We start from the raw sequence: 12,456 nt of genomic DNA on the forward strand, positions 1-12,456 counted from the left end.
TGTGAAGGTAACAACCTCCAGGAAAATCCAAGTCACCCCAAGAATCGAGCTGAAGTTCATCTGAACAGCAGAAGAAAAAAGTTTGGCCTGAACTTACAACACTGAGGTCTACGGCAGCCCAGAAGCCCAAAAGGAAAAGGTCAGAAAGATGCAAATACCCTAACCCCTAAGTGAAAAGTATTGCGACAAAGATTTTGTGAGTTGTTGTGATTCAGTTCATCTGGTGAACACTCGTCTCAGCAGAAATGTAAAAATAATTTTATTTGTTTCAAAATATCAAGAAAATCTGCAGCAAACAGCAGGAAACTACAAACAGTTATCTAAATGATGACTGATGAAATGACAGAGAGGTAGAGACGTCAAGTATTTCAGGTGGAAGCGTGTCCAGGTGGAGCAGGTGACAGGAAGCCTGACCCCCGGAGGAGCTCAGGGTTTGGGGGTCGGGCCGTTCAGGATCTGCTCTGCGGACCTGAAGGGAAAGTCCAACAGAGGGACGCCCGAAGTCTTCAGCCGCTCCTTACAGGTCAGCAGCAGCTCGTTGTACTCCTGCACACCACAGGTTGGATTCTTCAGCACGTGAAGGTAAAATCCATGGCCATGTTCACACTGTTTGACTACATGACAACTGACCTGACACTCTCGAGCCAGGTCCTCCTGTAGGGCTCTGCTGGTGACATCTTTACACTCCAGGATTTCCTACAAACACCAGAAACACATTCAGAGTCTGTTCCTGCATCTGACACACTGCACACAACAGCCGGTGATCTTCCCCCCGCAGCAGCAGCAGGAACTGAACATCCTCCTCAGCTCAGTCCACTATCAGGACCCTGTTCGTCCAGAGGCGGAGGACACCTAAGCAGAGACAGACTACGGGACAGAGCATCTCACCTGGAGTTTGTCTGCCGCGGCGCTGGCTGCAGGTTGGCCGGCGGTGGAGGCGGAGAGCGCGGCGCAGAGCTGAGCCTCCTTCTTCTCCAGAGTCTCGGTGAGAGCGGCCAGCTTCCTCTCCAGCAGCAGCTCCTTCAGCCCGCTCCTCTGCTGCACGTCCAGCACGGCCTCCGTCTGCCTCCGCAGCAGCTCGTCACGCTCCTGCTGAACCTGAACACACCACAACCTTCACACTGACACCCGACGGCCTGAAACGAGGCCGCGCCACAGACTGACTTTACCTTCTGGAAGGCCTGCAGCAGCAGCTCGTGCTCCACGCTCAGCTCTCTCAGCTCCTGCTCCATGACCTTCACTCGCGCTCTGCTCGTCTGTGGGACACAGTCAGCAGAGTGGGAGGTGGGTGTTAGCTTCACAGCTGTATGACATTTAATCACTCATTTCACTGTAAACGGAGTGTGAGACAGTGGGCGTGGCAGGTGAAGGTGGGCGCAGGTATTAGGCTCCACGTGTATGGGACGCACCGCCATCTTGGCCTTGGCCCGGTTGTAGTCTTCCAGCTGTTTCCGGAGCTCGGGCAGCTTCTGCTCCGCCTCGTGCAGAGCCTCGCGCAGACACCTGTTCTCCTCCTGAGCTGATGACAGCTCTCTGTCTGCTCGCGCCTGCTGCTTCTGCGCCTCCGCGAGGCGCTCCTGCCGGGATGAGAAGGAAACACGTCACATGGTGGGAGTTTCCCAGAAACCAGCGGGGCCAGAGGGTTTCAGGGCCCTGAGAGTCAGCTGGACTCGACCCGAGGACGCTGGAATCATGTGACTTTTTTCCGTCTGTCTCTTCTGAGTGTCCAAATTTAAATCACGTCAGTTCTGCAGTTAAACTTTTATCAAACCACGATTAAACGTTTCAAAGACAGAATCAACATAAAGGATCAGAAAGTTTGATTCCACGTCCACAGACGAACAAACGCTGGGACGTGTCCCCGGGTTTTTGTCTCTGCGGTTTGCTCTGAATGTGAAACCACGGTGTGTGTCTCAGTGACCAGCTGGATGTCTTCTTCTTGTACTCTGAGCGGTTTGTCTCTCACCTTCAGCGCCTTCTGATCCGCCAGCTGTTTGGTCTGAGCGGTAAAGAAATACTCCTCGGCCCCTCTGAGAGCTCGGTCCTGGTCCTCCATCACAGTCACGACGCGACTTCTCATTCTCTGCTCCAGCTGGCTGACCTCCGCCCTCCGCCTCTTTTCCTCCGCCTCGATCATCGACTGCATTTTCTTGTGGTATTTGACTTCAATTTCTGTTTAACATGATAATAATAATAATTTAACACAAATAAAGTTAATTTTTTTTAATGTTCTTACACAAAAACACGGATTTATTGGAAAACAGTAAAACATGGCGGCTGTAGGATCGATCTGTATCTATAATCCTTCTCTGATCAGACGTGATCGATCATGTGATCACTTCAGAGTAACTCTGGTGGATTCACCTCTGATCCTCCTGTCGTAGTCGTTCGTCAGCTCCATCAGCTCCACCTGGTGTGTCTGTGGAGAGAGCAGATCAGCGGGTCAGTGATAAAACAGGAACCAGCTGAAGAGCCGGAGGTTAAACCTGGACTCAGACTCACCAGCTTCAGCTCCTTGATGCAGGTTTCGTTTTGCAGCCTCTTCTCTCTGCAGTCCGCCTGCAGGCCGTGCACGTCTTTCCGGAGCCTGAGCTCCGACTGGGTGTGCTGATTCTGGACCAGCGAGGTGGAGGCGACGCCGTCCATCTTCAGCTCAGAGATGGTGTTGTGTTGTTCGGACAGGACGTGCTTCAGCTTCTGCTTGTACACCTGGTCACCAAACACGAGAGTGACGTTCGTGCAGCAGGTGAGTTGGTGTGAACAGCAGAGCTGATTTCAGCCAAAGCCGCGGGTTTCTGCAGCGCTCCTGACTGACCCAGGATCTGCTGGTTTCACACATACCTGCCGAGCTCAGCGATCAGAAGCGGCGTGCTGCGCGTGCACAGCTCAGGCTAACGCAATCAGTATCACCTGCTTCCTCTCGTTCGTCAGTTTAATTTTGTGAGCTGTTGCAGGTCACAGCCTAAAATCTGCTCCTCCTACATCACTGAAAAATCCAGAATGTCTAAATATGCAGACATATGAAAAATTGAACTAGTTTTTAAAAACATGATTGTTTTGAAATCGCTGGAGTCAAAAAGTCGTCTCGTACATCCAGATGTGAGCTGAGCTCAGAGAAGCAGCAGCTGAACAGATGTGATCCTGCTCAGTGAAGCGCTAACATCACCGCGAAGGAACAAGGAGGAAAAGCTGTTTTTGGGTGGAGGTGTCAACAACAGTCCTCACAGGTACAGACAAACGTGCGTGTGTGCGTGCGTGTGCGTGCGTGCGTGCGTGCGTGCATGTGTGTGTGTGTGCGTGTGCAGCTCACACTGATCTCCACTCGGTGGCGCTCCTCGGCCTCCTCTCTCTCCCTGCGTCTGTTCCTCAGCTCGGCCTTCGTCTCCTCCAGGTTCCTCTTGGAGGTTTCCCAGAAGGCCTGGATCTTGTCCCTCTCCAGCTGGAAGTAGCTCCTCTCCTCCCGCTCTCTGTCCAGCTCCTCTCGGAGGCGAACTATGTGCTCCTCCAGCTGCAGATCACAGACATTAGTGTGGTCATGGTGTGAGCGGAATGAAGGAAGAGCAGAGAGCCCCGGGCTGACTTTATGCACCTCTGGTTAACTGACTGAGTCCACTGACCTGTCCGCTGTGAACTGAACTCATTTCTATTAAAGTCTAGTTTCATGATACGAGTTAAATTGTTATGTGTGGATTTCAGACGTGAGAAATCCGCGGGATAACACTTTGAAGTGAAAACGCTTACTGCCGGGCTAAAGTTAGGTGTGTTAGCATCACCCAGCAGCTCAGACCTGATCCTTGGACATCTCCTCCGTTGAAAGACCGTCCACTACCGCAGAGGACTTCCCCTTCCCGGCCTTCTTGCCTTTATTCTTCGGTGGCTGGAACGAAAACAACATTTACACGACATTTATTTAGCTAACAGCCTCCATGCGAAGCTGCTGTCTGACTGATGCTAGGCTAACACATGCTAACCGTGCTCCGCAGCATTTCTGAGATCAAAAGTGAAAGATCAAAGGTCAAAGATCAAACCGACCGATGAAAACAGGACTTTACTCACCATCGTCAAACTGCGCGCGGGCTCACAAACGTCCACAGACACGATGAACGGAGCTGTTAGCTAAAGCTGTTAGCTAGCGGAACCCTCGGCTACATGTAAACAAAAGCCGGAGGCATGGCAACGTGGTCACGTGACCGTCGGAAACGCGTTCTTTTTTTTCAAAATAAACTTTAAACTTTATTGTGATACAATCCTGAGAGCAAGCTAATGTTGGAAAAAGTCAAAATGAGAACAAATATAAGAAAAAGAAAAATTACGTTTCACAATAATGTATAAAAGTATAATAACACACTGAAACTCATTCACAGAAAGAACCGTTTTAACAACTCGTGTCATATTCTTGGTTCCTGTTTAACAAAAGTGACTTTTCGTCTTGTTAAATTCCATAAACTGAATCAGTTTGAAGTTTTGTTGGACACAACGAGCCACATGAAGGCGACTCACTCGTGCTTCTTGGTAACTGTGACGAACATTTCTCACTATTTTCCGACAAACCAATCAATCAATCAATCAATCAATCAGTCAATCAATCCATTCATCCAGAAAATATTCCAAAGATTAATTCACATTGTGTCACAATGTGTCATTAGATGCAGTCTCATATAAACTCATCAGAAATCAGCTCCACCTCAACCAACTACAACAGTAAAATGCTGTTTACACATGAAGTAACAATAATCTAATCATATATAACAGTATGACGTCGCTCTGCACTGAAAACCTTTCATTTTAATACTTTACATTTCACTGATTATACTTACATACTTGTACTTAAGTAACATTACCATAACCCATGAAAAACCAACCAACCGTCTTACACCGTGTTTTACTACGGTGTTCAGATCTGAGTGGAGTCATGACTTTGTGTCTGTAGCATCTGCACCAGAAACCTGTTGATTCAACCTCTGAAAAACATAAATGAACAACGAAGAAGAAAATGCTCTTCTGCTCTGTGTCTGTGTGGAGAGATGAGTCTTATCCATCAGTCCTCCAAGTGTGACAAATAAAAGCCTGAACTTTGCTGCTTCACAAAAACAGTGAAGTGATCATTAACTGGCGCTTCCTGTCTGTGGTGGTGTTTGGGCGAGGGAATACACACACCTGTCAGCACAGCGTCCTTCAGTTTTCAGCTTGTTAACAGAGCTGTACAGATGAGGATTCGGTGATTTGCAGGTGTTTGGTGTTTCCACGATGCTCGACCAGTAGTACGGACTTTCCACACCAGATTCCCTGTTTGGCTGCATGTTGTCATCTTTAATAACCTCATAAATCACCTCAGACTCGGTTTCGTCCCTGCTGGTGTTTCTCTTCGCTCTCTTCTCTGAGCAGAATCTCAGGCTTACAAAGGCCAGAAGCACCAGAGCAGCACCGATGACTGCACCAGCGGGTATCTTCCACCCGTCTGTGGGTTGCTGGTTCTCTGTGGCAGCATCTCCTGCTGCAACCGTTCCAAGACCTGGACCCAGTCTGTTGGTTCCTGGTGTGACAGGATGCACCATGCTGGGATCTGTGGTCACGTTCAGATACACTGTTGGTTTGTTATTACACAAGTACCACGTAGAATCAGAGCTCTGAACATTAGCAATGACCAGAGCTTTATTTTCTGTGGAACTGTAGCGTTGGTCAGTCCTGTGCTCGTGGCCGTTGGTGACAGTGACCAGCGTGACCTTCTCACCATTTCTGTAGCGGCTCCATGACACATCTCCGTCTGCATGAGGACAGGGGAGTGTGACCTCTGTGTTCTGCAGTGCAGTCATTTTCTGAGGGTCTGTGAAGTAAAAAAGCAGCAGTGCATCATGGACTGTTTTACAACATGTATTCTACTTTTCCTGACCAGTGGGACCTGCTCAGTATTTTACTGGGACCTGATCCATGAATACAGGCCTCCACCAACATGTTTACTGGGAGTTTTACTGAAGTATCTGAGAATTTTCCACCACTCTCTCTTTATCTAGCACTGGCCTGAGTCGGCTCCTGCTTCCCAGTTTCAGCTGCTGTATGAAACTGAATCACTTCCTTTGTTTTGCTTTTTTAAATCCTTTATTTAATTCATTAAGTTTTTATTTTTTAATCATATCAAACATCTGTCAGTTAAATCTCATGGTTTACAGCCACTTTGCTTTTATTGTGTTTACAGACATTATAGATAGAAACATGATCAGAAACCTGTGGGGGAGGGGCACAGGAGCACATGAAAAAAAAGATATTTATACTGAATCCATGACTTTAAACTCAGAATAGCTGTCTGAAGCTTTCTAATCATCCTGCCACAGGAAGAAATGAAATCATCCTGATTTTTGGGCCAAAGCCGAGTTCTATAAACGTGATGTTGATAAAAAGACTTTCTTACCAGTGAAGCTGAGACAGAGGCATCCAGCAAAGAGAAGGCAGAGGTAAAGAAGCATCTCTGCAGCCTGTGGATCTACACTGTGTGACAGGATAAAAACATGCTGCCTGTTTTATATCAAGGAGGAACTTCCAGTATGACTAATAACTGTGCTGGCTGGGAATAAAACACGTGACTGGCTGGTTGCCTCTCTCACCTGTCACTCACACACACACACACGCACGCACGCACGCACGCACACACACAAAAACAAAACAAGAGAAACGCAGCGTCAAACAGCAGAGTCTTCGACAGCTGAGACCTGAGCCGTGGCAGTTCTTCCTGCAGTCTCACTCTTATCCTCCAAACCTGAGTTTCATCTGAGTAAACGAGTCTCCGAGTCAGTTCCTCATTAGCTGTGAACGTCTTCAAGTTCCTGTCAGAGGAAACATGATGTTCTTTTTATAGCTCAGCTTTATTCCAGCAGAACAGCAGCTCTGTTTAACACAGTGCTTTAAAAACAGTGTGCAGTGTGAGAGCTGTGCTGTGGCTCAGATGATCAGAGGTCTATGACTTGTCTGTGGGCGGCTGGCTGATCTTTGACAGATCCCTGAAAGACACGGTGGCCGAGCCTCGCGCCGCTGGTTTGGCCTGAAAAAAACCAACACATACACGAGCATAAGAACAAACACACTCCAAATTCAGAAACGCAACAAATACACAAACGCATGCAAATGGTACACACAAAAAACACAGGAAAGCAGGAACTGCTTCACTGGAAGAGCAGGAAAAACCTGAAAACAGAGCATTGGATTAAGGACATGAAGCTTGATGGACACATGAAGTTTGATGGACACATGAACGTGTCCATATCATCACTGTTTCATTCCAGTGCTGCTCCAGCTCTCCTGAGGATCCCAGAGCAGCAGATCTTTCACTGTTTTCTCCTTCTCTGTGTGCTTTGTGTTAATGTTCATGTTTGCGCTTTCTCATGTGATTTGTCCTCAGGGGCCACCGTACATTTGTCAGTGTGTCAGTGTGGAGCATCTGATTCTGATGGTGCATGTCTCAGCATGGACACCCAGCAGGGCTGCAGCTTCAATCAAGCAACCAGGTGTTACACCTGTCTTACCTGTGACTCGTGAGGCTTCCAGCCAATCATGTAGAGGATCTCAAAGGTGGCAGGAATGGACCCGTCCTCGTTACCGTACATCTCTGAAACATTTTCAGACAAACGCAAGCGTCATTCAGCAGCGCACCTCGCCTGCACCTCGCCATTTGTGTTGGTTTTGCTCATTGTGGTTTTGTGTCTCTTTGTGTGTCTGTTGGTGGTCACTGTGCGTCTCTTCTCCTTTGACTCACCTTTATAAATGGCTGCTGCTGCTAACATGGTGTCTCTGTGCAGCAACAACCTCCTGTTCCAGGCACAGTTACTCTCACCCATACCTGCAGAGACCGAAGCAGAAGCTCACGTAAGTTTGGGAAGTTGAACAAAAGCCAGATTTTTTTGTTTTTACAGCCTGAAACATTCGTCTCCAGTTTTTCCCCTGAGACATTTATCAGATTCGTTTATTCGATTGTTTGTTGGGAAAAAAAAAAAAAAGTGGAATCCAACACAAGACCATTAATTAGCACAGCCACAGCTGAATGTATGAGTGTGATGCAGGGGGATCTGTTGCAGAGCTCTGGCTGCTTCTCTCCTGAGTTTCATACCAAACCAAGCAGACGTCTAAATGTCCCGTCCTCTAACGTCTTTAATGCTTTGGCTGTGACAGGCTTTGCTCATTGTGGAGTTTTAGCCACTAACCTGAATAAAAACCACATTAGTTCAGTTTAACCTGCGGTTACCAGAGTCTGAGCCGTGTGGAGGTTCAGCCGCTCAACAAATCAAATGTTTTATCTCACACTGACACTGAGCAGCTTCTTCTACCTTGTAGGTCAGTCATGACTTCCATGATTCCCGGATAGTGAACCTGAACTTCATCAATGTCCTGGAACAGAAGCAGAGTGTTAGAGAGAGAAACTCTGCTACACACAGACACACAAACCAAAACTACTACGAATCCATATTTTTTTAAAATTTGGGGCTGTGTAGTTTTGAACTCTATTTGATGTTGTAATAAAGTAGTAAGACGTTTTATTTTTATTTATTTTTGTTCTGAGTTGAATTAGTGGCGTGTTTCTCACCACAGTCAGCATGTTGAAGCCAGCCTGGCCCAGCAGGTTGCCCAGGTCGGTGACGGCCGTGTAGGGGGAGATGTGGGGGGAGAATCCTCCCTCCCTCTCGGTCTCGGCGAGCTGGAGGGAGCACCTCAGCTCGTAGAGCGTCTCCCCGCCCACCATCGCCCCGATGAACACCCCGTCCGGCTTCAGCACCTGGTGGATCTGAGAGGAGGAATCACAGTGGTGCATTCACTGAAGCAGCCGAGGTAACGGGCTCAGCAGCCTGAACCCTGCAGGTCAGAGCCAGCATCAGGGTCTGGTTCATTAACTGATTACACACCCTGAAAACTTCACTAACACTAAATATTCCTGTCTGACAAGAATCAACAAGCTGTTCTAACTTCTGTGTCCCACGTCTGTCAGCTGTCTCACCTGTCTGAGGGCTCCGGGCAGGTCGTTTATCCAGTGCAGGCTGAAACAGGAGAGAGCAAAGAGAGACATTAAACAATGCTAACAATAACAATGCTAACAATAACAATGCTAACAATAACAATGCTTTGATGAAGCTTTGATGAAGATGAGTGTGGAACACAGATTGGTTGTTGTGAGAACAGAATTGTCTGATAACTGAATTCTCCACGTGTCTTATGAAACGGCTCTGTGATGCGTGGACCCCGTCCTCAGACAGGACCCCGTCCTCAGACAGGACCCCCTCCTCTGACAGGACCCCGTCCTCTGACAGGACCCCGTCCTCTGACAGGACCCCGTCCTCAGACAGAACCCCCTCCTCAGACAGGACCCCGTCCTCAGACAGAACCCCGTCCTCAGACAGAACCCCGTCCTCAGACAGAACCCCGTCCTCTGACAGGACCCCGTCCTCTGACAGGACCCCCTCCTCAGACAGGACCCCGTCCTCAGACAGAACCCCGTCCTCTGACAGGACCCCGTCCTCAGACAGAACCCCGTCCTCAGACAGAACCCCGTCCTCTGACAGGACCCCGTCCTCTGACAGGACCCCCTCCTCAGACAGGACCCCCCTCCTCAGACAGGACCCCGTCCTCTGACAGGACCCCCTCCTCTGACAGGACCCCGTCCTCAGACAGGACCCCCTCCTCTGACAGGACCCCCCTCCTCAGACAGGACCCCGTCCTCTGACAGGACCCCCCTCCTCAGACAGGACCCCCCTCCTCAGACAGGACCCCGTCCTCTGACAGGACCCCGTCCTCTGACAGGACCCCGTCCTCTGACAGGACCCCCTCCTCAGACAGGACCCCCCTCCTCAGACAGGACCCCGTCCTCAGACAGGACCCCCCTCCTCAGACAGGACCCCCCTCCTCAGACAGAACCCCGTCCTCTGACAGGACCCCCTCCTCAGACAGGACCCCGTCCTCAGACAGGACCCCGTCCTCTGACAGGACCCCGTCCTCAGACAGGACCCCCCTCCTCAGACAGAACCCCGTCCTCAGACAGGACCCCCTCCTCAGACAGGACCCCGTCCTCAGACAGGACCCCGTCCTCTGACAGGACCCCGTCCTCAGACAGGACCCCGTCCTCTGACAGGACACCCTCCTGTACCTCAGGCTGCTCATCACCAGGTCGAAGGTGTTTTCTTTGAACGGCAGAAACTCCTCATCAGCCAGAACGCGGTGAGTCGGGATCTCACTCCGTCGAGTCTTTTTCTGAAGATTAGAACCAGAACGTTGTGATGTGAACATACATGAGAACCGTGTGTCACAACAGTGAAATGTCATCCAGGCTTTGAGAGAGTCTCAGTCACTCACTCACCAGCGTCTTCTCAGAGATGTCTGTCAGGAACAATCGCTCCACAACGTCCTGCAACACCAACACACACACACACACACACACACACACACACACACACACACACACACACACAGACGAGCTGAGGCCAAGCGTGGACACGTTTCAGGATGTGACTGAGTGTTTAAACTAAGTTACACACTGAACTTTGCTTAAATGCTCCGCGATGTGACTCTTCCCACTGCCCACGTCCAACGCCAGAGGAAACGTCCTGAGGAGACGGAGAGAGGACATCAGTTAATCTGTCAAACGTTTTTACATATTATTTATAATATGACAGTAACACGGATACAGGCCTGAACGATTTTAGGAAAAAGATCTAACTGCGATTTTTCTGGCAGATACACCGGAACTTCTCCGTCATGCAAACACCTGCGGTGATTCTTCAGGTGTCGGTATAAACGGCTCGTGTCTCCGCTGGATGCTGCAGCTTCAGGTGTTGCACAGTACCTGTTTCTGCTGCACGTCTGCGGCCTCAGAGCAGAAACGCTCCCAGATGAGCGACGAGCTGTTTTTACTGGGGATTAAACGCCGTCACTCCGCTTCTGCTGCAGCTGAAGCCGTTTGACTAATGAAGCAGCAGGTGGAGCAGGTGATGCTGATTGCGTTAGCCTGACCTGTGCACGCGCAGCACGGCAGGTATGTGTGAAACAGTGGACACAGCAGATCCTGGGTCAGTCGGGAGCACTGCAAAAACCCGCGGCTTTGGCGATCACGTGATCGCTTTGTGTGAAATCTCAGTTTGATCAGAAACCGATAGATCGATCAGTCCTACACGGATAAATAAATAAAACGCTACACAAAACAAAAACATCACAATAATAAGAACAAAATTCAAATCTGAAAAACCACGGAGCCATAAAACCAACGACAGAAAGCTCAGGCTGAGCCGACGGGTCTGATCTGGGACCAGCCCAGTGCAGCAGCCTGTGGGACCTCACAGACCAGTGTGAAGGCGAACAGGTGACCAGTCTCACCAGTCTCTGATTCCTCCTGTCCTGTGGTCGACAGGACAGGACAGCTGTCAGTGACCTGACAGTTAGAAAAGTCATGAACCCACCTCGCGATGTCATAGACCCGATCAGCCACCCGGCTTCCAACCTGCAGAGGAAAGAAAGAAATAAACACAGTAAATAAATAAACAGAGGAAATAAATAAATAAACGTGCAGCTCCTCAGACAGAAGGAAACGTGTGTGTCTGAGCTCAGCCTCTCTCTGTTCCTGGGCTTCTTCCTTTCTTTTCCTCCCTCACTCCCTGTGTTTTCCTGCTGTTTGGTCTGAAGCTCTTTCTAATGTTTGTTCAGCTGTAAAATGTAAATGAACCGCACGCGGACTCCTTCAGGTGGGAGGACCTTCCCAGTCCAGCACATCAGGCTCATACCTCGTCCCTCAGGTAGTCGTACTGGTGGCCGTCCTGCAGAGAGGCGGCCCAGTTCTTCTGCCTCTTCTTCATCTCCCTGTTGAACACATTCATGGTGCCCCTGCCCGACCCCGACAGCCCTCTGACGGGTCCGGCCCTCGGCTCAGCCCGGAGCCTCCAGCCGGCGGTGTGCAGCCTGTGCAGGACTCTCCCGCACGCTGTGCCGCTCATGGTGCTGCTGCTTCCTCCAGGTCAGATCAGCTGAGAGTTAACACCGAAACCCTCCAACCTGCGAGCATCGCGCCTGATCCGAGCTCACTTCCTGCTGTCCTCCACAGTGCGTGACCTCAGGGAGAGGAGGAGGGAAAATGTGGAACTGGATCACAGCCTGGAAATGGACTAAGAACGTAAACCCCGTCCCCGGCCACTGAGACCGGGTGACAGTGGGTTTTATTTGCTTGAGGATCCCACGAGGAATCCAAGCAAACGAATAAATACACGGCCGAACGTCTTTATGTCCGAGCTGCAACGATCAGTCGATTAATCGATCAGAGTTTGATATTATTTTTGGATAGTTTTTGATAGTTCCATGTTGTCAAACGTGAGAATTTGCTTTTCTGATGTTTTAATATCAAACCATGAATCGATCAGTGACAAGACTCAGAAACACGTTTGGTCTGAACATCACGGACAGACAGAGAAAAGTCTCAGGTACTGATGTCCCCGCAGC

General features: G+C 49.6%; 2 protein-coding genes across 5 annotated transcripts; both read right to left on the reverse strand.

Moving 5' to 3' along the window:
- Positions 1 to 236: 236 nt before the first annotated feature.
- On the reverse strand, positions 237 to 4,181 carry gas8 (growth arrest-specific 8). 2 transcript variants are annotated; one of them, XM_041035427.1, is made up of 12 exons: positions 3,972 to 4,017; positions 3,788 to 3,877; positions 3,311 to 3,508; positions 2,503 to 2,709; positions 2,365 to 2,419; positions 1,967 to 2,172; positions 1,410 to 1,577; positions 1,170 to 1,256; positions 889 to 1,098; positions 631 to 696; positions 381 to 546; positions 237 to 350 (listed from the first exon to the last, which is right to left on the reverse strand). In XM_041035427.1, the coding sequence occupies exons 1-11, from the start codon at positions 3,984 to 3,986 to the stop codon at positions 427 to 429; spliced, it is 1,422 nt and encodes a 473-aa protein (XP_040891361.1). In that variant the 5' UTR covers positions 3,987 to 4,017; the 3' UTR covers positions 237 to 350; positions 381 to 426. The 2 variants fall into 2 exon arrangements, with proteins under 2 accessions (XP_040891361.1, XP_040891362.1); XM_041035428.1 differs by lacking the exon at positions 3,972 to 4,017 and adding an exon at positions 4,057 to 4,181 and having other exon boundaries at positions 237 to 546.
- A 71-nt stretch (positions 4,182 to 4,252) lies between these two features.
- On the reverse strand, positions 4,253 to 12,234 carry ndufaf5 (NADH:ubiquinone oxidoreductase complex assembly factor 5). Of its 3 annotated transcripts, XR_005893935.1 has the most exons (12): positions 11,748 to 12,234; positions 11,427 to 11,467; positions 10,514 to 10,577; positions 10,331 to 10,378; positions 10,121 to 10,224; positions 8,978 to 9,017; positions 8,570 to 8,767; positions 8,313 to 8,373; positions 7,745 to 7,828; positions 7,515 to 7,597; positions 6,407 to 7,033; positions 4,253 to 5,824 (listed from the first exon to the last, which is right to left on the reverse strand). XR_005893935.1 is itself a non-coding variant. In XM_041035445.1 (11 exons), the coding sequence occupies exons 1-11, from the start codon at positions 11,955 to 11,957 to the stop codon at positions 6,950 to 6,952; spliced, it is 1,017 nt and encodes a 338-aa protein (XP_040891379.1). In that variant the 5' UTR covers positions 11,958 to 12,234; the 3' UTR covers positions 6,064 to 6,949. The 3 variants fall into 3 exon arrangements, 2 of the variants coding, with proteins under 2 accessions (XP_040891379.1, XP_040891380.1); XM_041035445.1 differs by lacking the exon at positions 4,253 to 5,824 and having other exon boundaries at positions 6,064 to 7,033; XM_041035446.1 differs by lacking the exon at positions 4,253 to 5,824 and having other exon boundaries at positions 6,064 to 7,033; positions 8,570 to 8,835; positions 10,331 to 10,577; positions 11,748 to 11,791.
- Positions 12,235 to 12,456: the final 222 nt, after the last annotated feature.

This window comes from Toxotes jaculatrix, chromosome 4 (assembly GCF_017976425.1).
Source record: "Toxotes jaculatrix isolate fToxJac2 chromosome 4, fToxJac2.pri, whole genome shotgun sequence".
In the NCBI taxonomy this organism is placed as follows: domain Eukaryota; kingdom Metazoa; phylum Chordata; class Actinopteri; family Toxotidae; genus Toxotes; species Toxotes jaculatrix.